The sequence below is a fragment of the Macaca mulatta genome, chromosome 15 (assembly GCF_049350105.2).
Source record: "Macaca mulatta isolate MMU2019108-1 chromosome 15, T2T-MMU8v2.0, whole genome shotgun sequence".
Lineage (NCBI taxonomy): Eukaryota > Metazoa > Chordata > Mammalia > Primates > Cercopithecidae > Macaca > Macaca mulatta.
The window spans coordinates 65,131,007-65,147,641 of record NC_133420.1 but is presented as its reverse complement, the minus strand read 5'-3'; the positions used below and the strand labels follow the sequence as shown (position 1 = coordinate 65,147,641).

General features: G+C 55.6%; 1 protein-coding gene across 18 annotated transcripts in view; it reads right to left on the bottom strand.

The window, feature by feature from the left end:
- Positions 1–297: 297 nt before the first annotated feature.
- The window catches only part of CNTFR (ciliary neurotrophic factor receptor), a 38,523-nt gene continuing 22,185 nt past the window's right edge, over positions 298–16,635 (bottom strand). For 10 of the 18 annotated variants that reach the window (XM_077965108.1, XM_077965107.1, XM_028834259.2 and 7 more), the window contains 7 exons: positions 13,368–13,601; positions 6,606–6,723; positions 6,265–6,431; positions 4,988–5,151; positions 1,576–1,756; positions 1,026–1,194; positions 298–936 (listed from right to left, as the gene is read on the bottom strand). In XM_077965108.1, the coding sequence (XP_077821234.1) occupies position 936; positions 1,026–1,194; positions 1,576–1,756; positions 4,988–5,151; positions 6,265–6,431; positions 6,606–6,723; positions 13,368–13,601 (1,034 nt within the window). In that variant the 3' untranslated portion in view covers positions 298–935. 18 annotated transcript variants of the gene reach the window in all.

Below are 16,635 nucleotides of genomic sequence, written 5' to 3'. Positions count from 1 at the left end.
TCTAGAGGTGACCCTTGAAAGGCTTCTGCCCCAGCCAAGACTTGGGCAGCCTCCAGGACTGACTGGATACCCTATGGGATCCCTCATTTCCCGCAGTTTTTCCCTGGCTGCAACCCTGTGCTCCAGGGAAGCCCTACCCGCCAAGAAGTAGACAACACTGTTACCAGATACACTGGCCTGAAAGCTGAACGCCTCTCCCCACCTTCCCCAACCACAATTTCTTTCCTCCACCAGCCCTGGAAGGGGCAGGGTCCTTAGAAGAGGGGTACCCTCCCAAAGCGGATCTGTTCCAAGGACTCATGAAATGGTGACGTTTAATGAGAACCCCCCACCCCCCCACCCTGTATATACATCTATAAAAAATTCAAATACAGCAAGTTACCATTGAGTCAGACTAGAAGGGACTGACAGGGCATTAAATACTGTGGGATAGGAGCAGGGTCAGGGGAGGGGTGTACAAAACAGGGCAGAGGGGAGGGGACTGAAAAGTGTGGGTGCTGGGGGGAGGGGGATGGCTGGGCCCCCCCAGCATCAGGAGCTTATAATCTGACGGTGGCAACAGAGACCCTGGGATAGACAGGAGGCTGGGGCAGGAGGAGAAATCGGATGTGAGAGGCTCCCCTCACGTCCCCCAAGGGCTCCTGGGAGTCGCTGGCATTGGAGGGTCCAGCCCAAGGGGCCAGGGTGAGGGGGTCTTTGGTGGGTGGGTTAGCTGCATAGCCCACCTCCCACGAGGGAGGAAGGAGGGCCAGCTTGGTGCAGCAGGGCTGGGGGGCGGCAGGCCCGGGCCCGCCGGGGGTCTCCACAAATTGTGTCTGAAGAGAATGCAAAAGGTCCTCCTGCCCGTGTGCAAAATAGAAACCGGGGTCTGCAGGCTCAGCTCCGGCCTCTTGCTCCTCTGCAGGTGCTCTGCATGTCCTCATGGGGTGCCCGGCTCTGCAGAGACAGGCAGGGGCCTGTCAGGGAGGGGGCTGCAGTGTGGGTTCCCTCAGGCTCCCTCTGCCACCCAGCCTCACTCAACCTACCAGATCATGAGACTGCTGGCAGTGGTGGCAGCGGCAGCCAGGGCCAGAGTGACAGGGACGCTGACCAAGAAGGGTGCCGAGGGTCCCCCGCCGCTGCCCAGCTCCCCAGGGTCACAGATCTTCGTGGTAGGTGGGGGTGCCAGGGAGCTGGTGGTGCTGGTCGTGGTCTCTGGGGAACATGGGGGAAACTCAGGGCAAGGCCAGGGCTGGGGTCCCATCCAGATCTGGGGGCTCATGAGACATACCGTTCTGCTTCCTGCATCAGACTGGTACTGCCTCCCCCATCAGGCAGCCCTGCCTCCCCCATCAGGCAGATCCTGCTTCCCAAGGCTCACAGATAACCCCTCCACCCAATGACCCCTACCAAGGATGTCCAGATAGCAAGGACCAGGAATGGCAGGGGTTGGACAGACAGGCAGAAGTGTGGCTGCCACAGAGTGTGGCTACCCCGGGAGCAGAGGCTGGAGGCAGCAGGGTAGAACCAGGCCACAGGTTCTACCACAGGCCTCCAGGACAGCAGAGCCAGGAGGGAGGGCAGGAGCAAGCTCACCCGCAGCCTGGGCCTCTGTAGTGAGGTGTCGCGGTTCCTCAGTCCAGGGCGTAGCATGGGCAGCCACGCTCCAGTCACTCCATGTCCCAATTTCATTGTCCTTGGCTGCCACTTGGATAATGTACTCCTTCCCGGCGTAGGCATCTGTGATGGTGTGTGCTGTGCCATCAGACAGCTCCACCTGCAGCCAGACCATGGGGTGGGGGTAAGGACACACCTGGGGGCCAGGATTGTGAGGTCCCTCCAGAGGAAGTGAGCATGCCTCTGGGGAGAGGCGAGTGAAGTGCTCTGGGGACAGTGAGGACTTCCCTGGAGGAGAAGGAGGACATGGAGAATATTCTTGCCAGAGATTGGGGACATCTTAGGGAGGAGACCCCACGGGAGAGCAGTTGTCCCTGAAGGAGAGTAATGACATCTTCAAGGAGACCAGAAACACCCCAGGGGATAATAAGGAGGTCTTTGCCCTGTGCCTACGACTCTGCTGTTGCCCCTGCTCTCTCACAGTCCCCAGCCTGGCTGAATCCTGACCACAGTCCCAGCCTGGAGGTGGCAAGGGCAGGGGGTGAAAGGAGATGGTAGTGCCACCCTCTTCTCCCACCAGGAAGCCACTGAGGGGAGGTTCCACACACTGACTGGAGCTAGGCTGCCTGAGTTTCAAATTTGGCCCCATCCCTTAGTAGTGAGGTGACCAAGTTACTTAACATCCTCACGCCTTGCCATCCTCATCTGTAAAACGGCATTCATGAGAGTATCCATCTCTTAGGGTTACAACGAGGACCAAGGCATGAGGACAGCATCAAACGCACTTCAGCCAGCGCTGTCATTACCATGGCTTCTGGTCAGAGCCCGGGTTCCCAGATGCCTAAGGCACCTACCAGCCTGGCCCCAGCTGAGCCTCCCCTCAGGAAGGCCTCAGTGTGGTTATCACCCTGCTGGGGCAGAAAGGGGTGGAGGACAGCCCCTGGGGCTGCAGGGCACAGAACAGCTGCTCCATTTCCTCCTGGAGGCATCGCGACCCCACTCCTGCCCCGCTGGCCCCATCCTGCTGGTCTCCCCCAACCCTCCAGGCCAGGCTGCCTGTCCGGCGCCCCTTCCAGGCCCAGGCTGGGCTCTGGTTCATCTCAGCGGCACCCGCTGCCTCATTAAGCCGCCTCGTAAACAGGGGCAGCCGGCGGGGGCGGAGGAGGGGGCCGCTCTGGGCCACGTCTGGCTTCAGGGCTTTTTTGGTCCCTGTTCCAATCTTCCCCCAGAAAACTGGGGTCTGGGCTATCTGACCTGACAGGCTGTGAGCGCATGCACACATGCATGTATGTGTGTCTGGGCATGTGCTCAGCCTGTGGCCCTGATAACGGTGGTAAAGGTCAGGGTCATGGTGAGACACCTTTTAGGCCCAGACCCTGGGCTCAGTAAATCCTAATCTCAGCCCTGGAAGATTGGAGGGTCCCAAAGACCCTCTTCTCCTGGAGCCAGGGTCCCAGTTCTACCTCTGGTACCCCAGTCCCTTTCTGCTCGGCTCCTTCAGCTCTGTCTCCCTCCTGCCAGGATTAGACCGCAGACCTCCATGTCAGTCTCTCCCCACAGGGAGGGAGCCACAGGGAACAGATCAAATTGCCGCTTCATTGTGGGCTCATGGTGGGCACCATACCTCTGGGAATGTGGCCCCCAGGAGGTCAGTGCTCTCCTGGGGACCACATATCCTAGACCAGGATCCTTCTTGCGAGGTTATCAGTGATCCCTTCATCCTTCCTCTCAAGAAAAAGGCTTCTCAACTGGCAGGAACTCCCTAGTCACTGACATTGGCCTCCCCTGGGAGTCCTCCATGGTCTGCTGGAGCAGATGCCCGACACGCCTTCCAAGCCTCCCTGTCCACTTAGGGCCAGGGCAGGAGCTGCAGGGAACCCATGCTGGGTCCCCGTACTTGCCTCTCTCTTGTCCATGCTGAGACAGCCCCTGCCCAGGGCCCATTCTTTTGCAATTCCTGGTCTGGATTTTCCTCCTGAAAATCCAGGTGATGTTTTTCTCTGTTCTGCCCTTCTTGCCCCCTCCCAGTCATACACCTGCCTCTCCCCAAGGTCAAGGATTGGGGAGAATAGACTCTGTTCAGAGCAAAACTTCAGATGAAAAGAACCATAAATCTAACCAGCCCCAGTGCCACTGAGACACAGAATGGGGCTAGGATGAGCTACAGGCCATGCGTATTCTCACCATGGAGCCTGCACACTTTGCTCTTCCCACCTCAGTGTGGGGGTCAGTTTTGCGCACGGTCTTGGCATGTTAGTTGCATACACGTATGGCGTATGATTCCTGCTGGGAGCCGCGCGTGTGTGCATGTTCCCGTGTGTGTGGTGGGCAGTGTGCCAGGTCCACTGCAAGGCGTGTGCGCCGCGACGCGCGGGGCTGCTGCCTGTAGCTCGTTAGCGGGGGAGGGGGGGCTTGTGAAACTAGACCCTGGTTATTAGCAATGCATTAGGCGCGGGCAGCTGGCCAGGCGGGAGGGACTCCGGACTCTGTCAGGGAACATGTGAGTGCATGAGCAGGCTTTGTGGGGGACAGGCACCCAGGAATCGAATTACACGCTTTAAAGGCCAGACAGGATAGGGGCACGAGGAGCTGGAGTTGGAGCCTGGTAGATGAGGTGGGGGTACAAGTTGACCCCCAGGAACCAGCCTGGGTTGTCCCATGGAGCACCCTCCCAACCCCAGTCCTAGCCTACAGGCCTCATGGGCCACACAGAGTGCCCACAACCCTATGGGCCCAGGGTGCTCAAAGCAAGAGAACTCCAAGTCTGCCTCAAACCTCTGGCTGTTCCCCAGAGCTCTCTATTGTAGCTTGATCCAGACCATAGTCCGACCCCATACTGACTCTTGTCCACTGCTTGGTTCCCAGCCAGGCTACCTTCCAACTCATAGCCTCAAGCTGACCCCTAAGCTGGGTCTGACTTTGGAGTCCTGATGCCAGTCAGGGCCTAAACTCGCACCCTGGACCAGGCTTGATCCCACTGCCTGATCCTGACCCCTTGGGGCCAGCACAGGCCCAGAGCCTGGGCCAGAGTATAAAGAGGGAGATGTCTTTGAGGGCTGAAAGAGGGAGATGTCTGGTCAGGCTGAGGTAAGGAAAGGGAGCCTTGCCTGTCCTGCCCGCTATCTCCCTTCCTGCATTTCTCTCCACTACCCGGGGGAGCCACAAAAAGACATATGTGTTCCCAGTGCACTAACAGGGGTCACTGGGAACCCCTAAGGACACCTGCCTCAGCTCCATCCATTCTCCCAGGCCCACCTGGTCCCTTTTCCCCACAGAGAGCCTGACTCATCAGGTCTCACACTGGAGCTGCTGCCACGTGGGATATGGGTGCCACTCACTCCACATGATTCTAACTCAGGCACCCAGGATCTTGACAGGGCAGGGCACTCACATGCTGCCACTGGTCCAGGATGAGGGGTCGGTAGCGCAGAAAGAACTTGAGAGGAAAAGACTCAGGGTCAGGCCAGGTCGAGGGGATCTGCCATGTCACCTCCAGCCGGCGAGGGTTGCTGGGCACTGGCCGGGCTACCACATTTTCTGGAGGATCAGGCTTCACTGTTCAGGAGACATAGCTTCATTACTACACTCATCTCTGGCAACAACCCACTTTGTCAACTCCAGCCACCATGTTGACCCTCTCATATTGCCAACCATTGTCATCAATATCATAGTCACCATGCCTCTTCTCTATTGTCAATTCTGGTAGCTACCGTAGAAAACTATCTCATTACTTCCAAGTCTGACATCCCCATCATCACCAATGGCTGTCACTACAGTCACTGTCACCAACTCTTCATATCAACATCCCAAATTTCATCTCATCATCCCATCATCCCAACTCTATCCTCATACTGACCTGCATCCCAGTAACTAAGCCAATACGATGCCTCCATAGTTACCACTGTCACCCCCACTGTCACCTGGATTACCCCCTCCTACCCCAGCATCACACACTCCCCCAAGCCTGGTTTTTCACTTCAACTTTTCCAGTTCCAAACTAAGACCTGGGTCAAGAGTAAAAGAGTCCACAGGTGTTGCAGATCTGGAGGTAGGCTGGGGATCTGATGGGAGTGCCTAAGGGCCCAGCTTATGTAGAAATACTCTGGCTAGGGATCCAGTCATGGGGTCTGGGGAGAAGACAGGGGCAGGCAGAAGATCTGGCTGGGGCGGAGGAATAGCAGGCAGAAAGCCTGCCTGGAATAGGGCAGGGGCAGGTAGAGGGACTAGCTGGGATGGGGGCGTCAGGGGGAGGACGGTATCTGTCCCAGTCCTGTCTCCTGTTCTGACACCTCATTCATCACAGGCCGTAAGGAAGCCATTAGAGTTGGGCGGGGGTGGAGGCTGCAGCTGCACAAGGGTCTGGCCCAGCCTGCCCCCGCTTCCCCCTGCTGCATGTTCTGGGAGCCAGAAAAATGATCAGAAGAGCTGCTGTACAAGTCTCTCAGCCCTTCAGGTAAAGGACATTCACTTACACATTCACAGGTATATATGTCATGCATATATGTGCACATATATGCGCACTGCACATACTTGTGCAGAGGCATGTACATGCCATGTATACATATGCATGCATGTGGACATCCCCACCAATGTTCATGTGCCTCTGGCACATATCCACTTACATTCCCACTGGAGTAGGCAGCAGGTTCCCCCAACCACCACACTTACCAATGGTGAACTCGTCAAAGGTGATAGCTGTGGCATTGTGGCCCAGGGCATTGCTGACACTTATGGAGACCTTGTACTTGATGGTGGAGAACAGGTGCATGTAGCGAATGTGGCAGCGGTTTTTGAGGGCTGGGTCCTTCTCACAGACCATAATTTTGGAGCCATGCCTGGGGAGAGGTGAGGCCCAGGTACTGTTACCAACATCAAGGGTCAGATGGGGTAGAGGTTGAGGGAAGGTCAAGCCCAAGGCAGGGCTGGGGTATGGACGGAGGGCATGGTGGTGGGATGGGGGAGAGGTCAGAGGTCAGGGCTGGACCCGGGTCACAGGCACAGCTACTCACAGCACAGTCACATTGAAGGTGTTGGGAATGTAGGTGGGGGTGGGCAGATGCCAGCTGCAGTAGAAGCCCTTGGGGTAAGTGTTGGAGCGGCAGCTGAGCACAGGCTCCCGCGGCGGCACTGGGGGTGAGGATAGTATGGTCAGGGCATTCTTGGAGCTCCCAGTCCCCTGCACTGTATGGGGACAGGTGGGCCCCAGAGCCCCAGCTCTCCCCCCTCAACCCATCATCGATGCCAAAGTTGTGGGGGGGAGGCTGTCAGCGAGGGTCTGAGGCTTCCCAGGCCACAGAGAGCCAGATGTTTAATTAAAGAAAAACAAGGGCTGTGCGGACAGGGAACCCCCCCTCCACCTGCTCAATGGAGGCAGGAACCGTGGGGATCAGGGGGCTGCGGGCCTCAACTCATCAATCACAGGCTGGAGGTGATGTCTGGGGGAATCGGCCCCAGCCCCACACCTCCTGCCACTTTGTGTCCACTCCCAGAGGAAGACTGTGCTGCGGAGACGAGGGGAGTCTTGAATGGGTCCTCCGACTGCTGGAGTATCGGGTGCACTTCCTGGAGAAGAGACACCCCAGACTTCCCTCAGTAGAGATGGAGACACAAGGACAGGCCTGGTGGCTACACATGAATGGCACTGGGCAGCTGTTTGTATGCATATCTGTGTTTGTAGATGTCTGCATGCAGGGGTATATATGCTACATACATGTCTCTATGTGACATGAATGAGTGACCAAGGATCCATAGGAGCAGCTATGTGGATGTGTGTGAATCTGCGTGTCTGTGTGATTGTGTGTACAAGTGCCTGTTGAAAGGAAGCTGCTGTTCCCTTTGTGTGTACCTCATCCCAGTGCCAGCCCCCAGCATCTTCATCGCAGACCCTTTAAGAAGCCCTTTACATGGTAAGCAGCTGCCCTCACTCTGGAATAGGAAGGCCCAGAGAGGGATAGGGACCTCTTAAGGTCAGACAGTAAGCCAGAGCTGGGACTAAACCCCAGGACAGGGGTAACCCTATATACACACACTTGGGAAGTCCTTTCTGCAGTCTAGCCCGCACTCTTTTTTGCTGCCGTGAGCACTTAGCCCAGCTGTCCCACCCTCAGGCATTGGGTAAGGCGTGAGGACAGGCGGCTCAGGTTCCTGGAAGGAGGCAGCTTATGTGATCTGACCCAAGCAAGGAATGTCCGTCTGCGGCTCCAGGGACACTGACACCTCCCTCCTGTGCCTCCCCCCTCCTCCGCCCCCGGCCTGACAGGTGGACAGGAAATGGGAGGGGGGCAGCTCAATAAGCCAGGGACAGTGAAGGGGAGTGCATGTCTATGCTTGTAGAGTGGCCATGGTGACACAGGGGAACAGTGGGCTTCCATCCACAGTGTGCACGTGACTGTGAGTGACTCTGTGTGATTGCATGTGCGTGTCTAGTATGTGTGATGCTGGGAGGGGCCTGGGGCAGAACCCCCAGGATCCAGATCTCGCTTTGCAGCAGAAGAGATGAGGGGACAGAGAGGCATCAGGAGAACTCCAGGTGGAGGGGGCAATGCTGTGGGCGGAGGCAGCTCCATTCCCCAGGCCTGTCGGGGAAAGCAGGGCCCAGTTGAGACCCCACAGGGCCAACCTGCGTTCTGCCCTCCACTGTCCTCCTCCCTTGGGAAGCCTTCCAGGCCCTGTGTCCATCTCGTGTCATTCCATGTTCATCCTGTGTGCCTTTAGTGTCTCTTCCCTGTCTGCCCACGGGTGCAGAACTCTGCCTGGGGGTGGGGTGGGGGGCGGCCAAGGACACAGGAAGTGCCTTCTGGGGGCCTGTTGGCCAGGCCAGAGTTGGCAGGCACCCCAGGAGGAAAGGACATTCCGAGGTCGGCCGAGAAGCCTCCACTCCCCGCTCCTGCCACCGCCCCCCTTACCCCCAGGAAGGGGAAGGGCGCTGGGGGTGGGGTGGGGATCGGAGCCTGCAGAGTCAGCTCCCTGCTGCCCGGGACTCCTCGGAGGGCAGAGCGGGCCACAGCACTGGACTCACAGGCCCCCACCCCCGGCCGGCCTCCCCACTGACCAGGCTCCTCCACTCCCCAACTGTCCTCCCCCCTCAGACCAGCCTCCCCTTCCAACCTCCCCCTCACGCCAGTTCCTCTCCCTGACTGGGAAGGTCACGGTGGGGTGGGGGTTGGGGGGCCGACTGGGGGCTTTGTCTGTCATCTGGCTACTCCTGCCTGGCCCTGGGCCCTGAGCAGGGAAGGGCTTGGGTTTCCTGACAGGGACCAGGTTTCTCAGAGGGAAAAGGAGGAAAGAAAAACAAAAGGAAGAAAAGGAGTGACTTGCTGCAGCTGGAGCCCAGCTGAGGGGCCGGGTGGGTGGAGGTGGGGGTGCTGTGAGATTGTAGGACAGTGTGGGATCAGGATGCCTGTTGTGAGTGTGTTGTGAGTTGGAGGAAAAGCTGTTTTTAAGAAGCTGTGATTGCAAGGCTGTGTGTAACTGTGAGAGGCTCCGTGTGTGTGACTGTGAGGACTCTGGGCAGTTGTGTAACTGTATGATGGGAGGCTGTGTGGGACTGGATGACTGTGTTTGCACATGACTCAGGGTGAGGCTGTTCAATTTTGAGACCGTCCCTATGTGCAAGGCTGTGTGGCCAAGGTACTCTGTAAGAGTGCCTGCAAATGTGCCATTGTGTCTCAACACAGAGACAGCTAGAGCTCATACATGAGGCAGCGCATATGTGATGGAGCAAAGTGAGGCTGAATGTATTTTGCAAACTGTGCGTGTGGAAGGTGCCCAGAATTCCCAGCATGTTCACACGTATGAACTGAACACCGTGTGAGTGCATGTTAGAGTGTGTGAGCAAACGCTCCTATGCACACAGGTCACAGTATCAGGCTCTGGGCATACAGGGCATCTGGGTTGCCCCTTGGGGGTCTCTTGAGATACCCAAGTGACTGTGTCAGCCTGTGGCAGGGTGTCGCTAGGTCCCATGCGGGGCCGTGTGCGCGTGTGCATGCGTGCGTGTGCCCCCGCTGGCCCAGGGTTTGTTTGTTTTCCTCCTAATTGACTTGTTTTTCCATGTCCAGCCCACCAAACCGCATGTTTTTCCTCTCATCTCGCCAGCCCGCCTGGGCTGGAGCCCCCGGCACGCATGAGGCCTGCCCGCCGGCCCAGAGAGGAGGAGGGGCAAGCTGCCCACACCCCAGGCCAGACCCGATCAGGCAGGGTGGGGCAGGGTGACCCTTCCACTCCAGCCCTACCCACGCCCCACCCGCATGCTGCCTCCTGCCTGGCATTCGAGGCTCAGGCCTGGTTCAACCTTATCTCGTGGCATCCCTTGAGGCATTCCAACTTCTGGACTCCCAAATGCCCCGCCGACCTCCCACTTGTGATTTCTCCCCAGACATTTTCTTTGACCATAGCCTTCTCCCCACTCTTTCCTTTCCAGCCAAACAGGGCTACAGGGAAAGGAGTGCTGAACCAGGGGATCCAGAGCTTCCATCCTAACCAATCAAATAAAAGTTTTAAAAAACTGGACAAAGAACTGTCCATTTAAAAATCATTTTAATCTCTGGTTTGTTTTAGTTTAAGATCAGAATGATACAGAATCAGCAGTGTCTTGTAAATAAAATGATGCTACTGAAAGGAACACTGTGATCCTGCTTCCTAATGTGGGGGGTCGTTCCGTCATCCTAGGGAGGAGAGGAGTCCTTAGGGCTCTGCTCGTGAGGATCCACTTGAGAGCAAGAAGGCAGATCAGGAGAAAGCAGTTCAGGGATTAGCCTGGTTAAGGAGACTTCCAACAGAATACTGTTAAGACCAAGTTCCCTTGTAAATAGAGACATAAAAATTGCACATGTTTAGGATAAATATTAAATAATTTTTGGTTTGAATGACCCACAAATCAGGGGTAACTCTGTCCTGTTCTCTGATAGCTGGCAGGAAGGATAATTTGATATTGAGTGTTGCCAAAGCCAGTCTCTTGTTACTAATATAAAGTGACTGAGACAATAATGATTAATATCCCCTGTTCCTCTGACCAGGTCTTTAGAAGGAAATAATGCAATGAGAGATAAGTACCTGAAACTAATGCTACAGCCAACTCATGGCCAGCCTTCCTCTGGCAGCAGGGCCTGGAGGGCAGCGAGCACTCTATATAAAAGGTCTGGGCCCTGGTTACAACAGGGCAGCTATGGGCATGTCCTGTGGGTATAGACTACGGACATTACTTCAAGACCTAATTCTCCTCCAACGACCTCTCAAAGAAGATCATATCATCAGCAACAGGGGTCCAGGGCCACCAAGGCCCAGCCATCACAGCTAGCCTTGTCCATCCTGAGGACTTCTGGGACCCAAACTGAGAAGACAGGGATGTGGGTGACCAGTGCCAAGCTGGGTTCATCCTTTTTCCACAGCACTCAGTAAATGGCCCTTTTCCCTCTGTAAGGGCCTGGGGCTAGACTGAGTGCTCCACTTCTGATGGACCCCATAGTGGGCCAAGGAGAATTATTAGGCTGGTCCTGCATTTCTCAAGCTGGCCAACAGGGGTCACTCCACCCGTGGCTTGCAACTAAAATGTTGGGTTTTGACTGCCATCTCTTCAGTTTAGACACATTAAAGAATAACCAAAAAAAGGCCTTCCCATGGGGAAAGGTACATTCCCACCAAAATACATTTTCACACCTCTTTAAGCCCCACAGGTGGGTCAGTGTTTTTGTGGAAGACCCTGAACAACCCTTCAGCCTAACATTTTGCATGGTGGTCTATGCTAGTCTTCTGACAACAAGGCAAGTGTCTGCTCCCAGATCCCTTAAACATCTCTTAGGTAGCTTCTAGGGAATTAGGAGATGATTTTTGGGCAGTGGGGTGAACCATACCCAAATAAAATGAGGCCAGAGGAGCTTGAATCATTGGCTCATGAGAAAAGAAATGAAGAAATGGAACTATGTTCAGAGTATTCACTCTGTTGGTGGGTACCTGTAGCTGGGATCTGGATGCCTGCCCACCTCACCCTCAGCAATGGTGATGGCCTTGTCATTCTGACTTCTCCAGATCCCTCTTCCAAATCACACTCACCTGGTCTTCCCTCTACCTTCTTGCTGGCTCCTTCTTATTTCTTTTTGTGGCTCATTTCCCTCCATCGACCTCTTTACATGCTGATGGTCTTTAGGGCTCAGTTCTGGGTCCTCTTCTCTCTTCACTCCACGATCTCTCCCTTGGCCATCTCACCCCCTCCCATGGCCTTAATGCTGACAACCCCCCACAAATATCCATCTCCAGCAGAGGCCTCTCCCCAAATCCCAGACGCTCAGACCCACTGGTTTCCAGCCATCTCAACTGCCGGCTGTCCTCCAAGGATACCACTGAACAGGTCTGCAGCAGATGTCTAGGGAGCCACAGATCCCTTGCCCATACTATTAATACTTCTCACTCTCAAATTCTGCAGTTATTCGCCTAAGAGCCTTCTCTTGCTTTGCCTGCTGGGACATCAGGTCAAAAGTGCTGGGGAATCAAAGCGCCTCCCTCCCACCCCAGGTGAATCTCTCAACCACTGATGGGCAGGAGCTAGTACATACACATCCCAGCTCCCTTACCCTCAAGCAGGGCAACTCAGGTGCATGTTCTGCATCTGCACCTTCAGTGGTTAATGTCAGTCGCCAAGAGGCAATGTCTGGATAACTTACTCTTTATTGACTAACTTAACTTCCTTTTTATGTGTTACCTTCCCATTCCTTTATGGTATTTCCCTCACCTGCCAAATAAACTACTTGCATAAGAATTCTCATCTTGGGATCTGATTCTAGGGAAACCCAAACTAAGACACTGTTCAAACAGCACACATTATCTCTTCCTTCTGTTTTCTTCCTGTTGCAGTCATGAATCCCTCCAGCTGTCTTGACTCCTCTCACCCTCTACTCTCCTGTCCTTCCCACCTCCAATCCATCACCAATTCCTGGAGGTCCAACTGCCCCTTCTCAGCTTCCCCAGCTCCATGCCCTGGTTCCAGGTCCTCATCCTCTCTCCTGCATCCAGTAACAGCCTCCTTCATACCTTGGTTTTTCTCCATCCAACCTGCCTCCCTCCACTCAGAGTGATCTTTTAGGAACATGACCCAGAAATTGTCACTGCCCAGCTTCCAGGATCATGATCTGCCCCCCTGTCCCTTCCTTCAGCTCTCTCTTCACATAGACACCAGCCCAAGTGGCCTTTATGTGCCCTCCCAGCTGCTAAGGCCTACAGTCACACCCAGCTCTCTGCCAGAAATGATGTTTCAATGCGTCTTCTAAATCACTATTCGCTTCCCAAGTCTCCATTCGTTTCCCACTCCAGGATGCCTTCCTCCTTCCCTGGGGCCTCCTGGAGCGCCTTGCCTATACCTGTATAACTACATATCCCAATTCCCTCCCTGAGGCCCTCTGACCAGCCCTTGTGGGAGCAGACACAGTGAGGCTCCTCCAGCTCAGATCCGTGACCTGAGGGTCTCTCCCCACTCATGTCCCAGGTAAGCCATGCCTTACCAGCTCTCTGCCCACATTGTCAGAGGGAAGAGGGTTTTAGGATACCTAAGACCTCCACGGGGGTGGGATCATGGGCAAACTGTCTAGGGGTCTGGACTCAGTGGGCAAGACTGGACTAAGAGGCCAGAAGAGTGGGCCAGGACAGAATCAGAGGGCAAGGGTCAGGCTGCAGCTCTCCCCTCTCCGTCTCCCCCTAACAGGAAGGGGACTTGATCTGGGCTAGGAGTCTGGGTCTCAAGGAAGGAGGGAGGCTGAATGAGGGGTGGGGGCAACACTTACAGCCCACATGCAGCAGGACTTGGTGGCGCAGGTGCCAGGAGTCACGGTGGAAGCAGGCGTACAGGCCACTGTGGCCCAGTTCCAGGCCACGGAGCACCAGCTGAGAGCCGTTGAGCAGGTCAGGGGCCAGGTCTGTCCCATTTACCCGCCACGTCACTGCTGCATCCCAGTTTGCTGTCCCACATGGCAGTGTCACGTCAGAGCCCAGGCGCTCGTACTGCACATGGGGTGCCTCTGTGGGGGGCGGGGACAGAGGCCAAAAGTCACAGGTCAAGGCCTGCCCAGCACTCCCAGGTGAATGTGCTCAGACAAGAGCCTGTGAGGATGTATGACTGAGGACGAGAGGCTCAGTGTCTGACTGTGTGAGTGTCTTGGGGAGATGGAGAGTGTTCAAGTGTGCAAGTGTGTGGGTATATGAGTGTCTCCAAATGTATGCGTGTGCATGTACAGGGGCTAGGTGTATGACTGGGCAATCTTCTGTGTGTGTGTGTTTGCATGTGACAGAGTTTGCATAATGCTGAGAGGGGTCAGTTCTCAGAGAAAACCCAGTTCCTCTCCAGTGCCTGGGTTTTTTAAAGTTTCCTGACCCCCATGACCCTGATCTCTTGCCACCCACAGGCTCAGCCCAGTCACTGACGTCCATTACCCAGGCAAGCTGGCACTGAGGGGCCCCACTCCTGGACTCCATTTTCTGTCTCCCTATTTCTCTTCCCCACCCCATCTTTGTCTCTTTCTGTCCTGTCTCTATCCCCACCTCCCCCATCTCTCTTCCTGTCTCTCTCCTTTTCCTCCGTCTGCCCAGCCTGCCATCCCACAACAACCTGCCCCTCAGCCATCCAGGGCTCAGGTGGCAGCAGGAGAAGGGAGAATGGGCAGCAGGGAACCCTAGGGAACTCCTAGCAGATGTCAAGTTCACAAGGCAGGAACTACTTAGGGCAGGTTGGGGTCTTGAGGGGTGCGGTGCTGCTGGGATGAAGCGAGCACTCTGACCATTCATCTCCTGCCCCCAGGAGCAGCCTGTCAGAGCCAAAATCAAACCCCAGCCCTGGCTTCAGCAACCCAGGCGTGATGAACGGAGCCCAGGAGACTGGAAATGGAAGGGTGGAGGCAAGCACCTGTCGACAGGCAGTGCGAAGTGAGGGAAGCGAGCAGGGCAGAGAGGCAGATTTAAGATGCAGGCACATAGAGACAGGGAGATGGGAATCTCAAGACACCCCCTTCTCATTCTACCCTGAGCCTGAGGGACAGACATTTTCCAGGTCTTGGCCAGATCTGTGGAGTGAAGGTGGGAGAGGAGAAGGGAAGGGGGAGGGGGTAGCAGTTTGGTGGGGGCTGCGGGATCCCTTGTTAACACTCGCTTACATCTCCCCTCCAGAGAGTCACCCTGCTGAGCTGGGGAATTTTCAGAGGCAATTCCTGTTAACGAGCCAATTAAGTTGGGCCAGTGGCCTCTTAATTAGACTTGTTAACACCACCAAGACTGCAGGGGTGTAGGGATCCCCCTTGGACCCACTGGCCACCCCCTCCCCCCATTGCAGCCCCCTCCTCAGCACTGCTTTTCTCTGCGCTGGAACATCTGTCCTGGTTTGCTGCCTCTGTTGTCCTCGCTGTGCCAGGGTCTCTCTGTGACTCTGGGTCTCTCTCCCTCGCTGCCTGTCTCTATCCTGCCCCTCTCTGAGCCTCTCTGTCCCTGTCAGAGGAGAAGGAAGCAGAAAACCCAGCCAGCCCTGACCACTCGTCTGTGGAGCCTGGGACCAGCCGAACAGAGGATGAACGGGCGGAAGGGCGGTGGCTAGGGGCCTTGGAGGCCACAGCTGTGAGGCTGGACCAGACACTAAACAGGGGCCTCCCCCTGACCAGAGGCCCAGTGTCCAAGACTCCGGCCACCAAGCCCCCCCAACAGTCCACCAGCTCCAGTCACTGAGCCCCCCTCCAGCCTCCCTTCCAAAAACCTAGAGCTTCCAGGAAACATGCCAAGCCCCTCTCTCTGCACCCCCTAGCAGAGACTTTGCATCCAGCTGCCTGAGGAGGAGGCTGAAAACTGACCTTTGGGAAGGAGGTGTGGCCATCATGGTCCCAGCAGCAACACATCAACACTGACCAGGCAGTTCAATGCTAACATGGACCCAGTGTGGCCCTTAATCCTGGGGAGCAGGTACAGTCACCACACAAGGACACAGCAACCCAACATCACATTATACAATGGCTATGGGATAACACCTCCCCACCATACCTCGTCTGCTCCACAAAAAAAGTAGAAACACAACCTGACAGTAATGACAAACTGATGATGTAAGGGCAGGGCAGGATGAAAAAATGACAACACAATGGCAGAAGACAACGATAGGCCACAATAGAGAGGTGGAGGGGCAACAGGACATAACAAGCACACAGTGTCACAACCACTACAATAACACAACAATGGCAATACACACAGCCATGCAACTGCTCCAAAGATGGCAGTGATTTAATCTTTTGTCTCTGGACAGCTCTGCTCCCGCCCCGTGGGTGCCCCTACTGATGTGCTGTCCATTTCAGAAATTAAATCAAGCAGCAGGGGGAGGATGGGGTTCTTGGCCCTGACGCGGTGACAAATGCTCCAAAGGAATCAGCTGTGAAAAGGTTGTTAGAAGCCAGGATGAGAGACAGAGACAGGATGAGGTCATGGACATGGAGAACACAGAGGGACAGAGCTGACGGCTCCCTCACACCTGCACACACAGCCTCACAGGGGGACCACATGCCAGAAACAGTCCCCCCAGGCATCCTAAAGCAACCTCACTTTGCCACATACACAGGAACAAGGGCAGTCACCCCTAAAGAAGAAGGACATGCAGGACAGTCATCCACAAGGCCACAGTCACAAGTTCACAGTCACACAGGGACACTGTCTCACTTCAGGGATGGTGACACCTGATACGAGATCACACGTACACATACAAGAAGGGCACCATCACCCGGAGGCACAGCAGTTCCCCCCGGGAACACAGGGAGACAGTTTAATACAAACACACGAAGAGAGATAGAGAGATACAATTACATGTGGAGTACAGTCTCAAACGCAAGGATACAGCCCACAAAGGGCATGCAGACAGGCAATGTGACACAGACAGACAGTGTCACACGTGAGGAACAGCCCACAAGAATACAGCCACACAGAAATGCACTCAAACAGGGACACGCTCTCACCCTCACAAGAACACAATCTCACACTCTCAGACAGGTGGCCTTATGTCCAGGACCATGGGGGCACAAGGTAGAGACCACT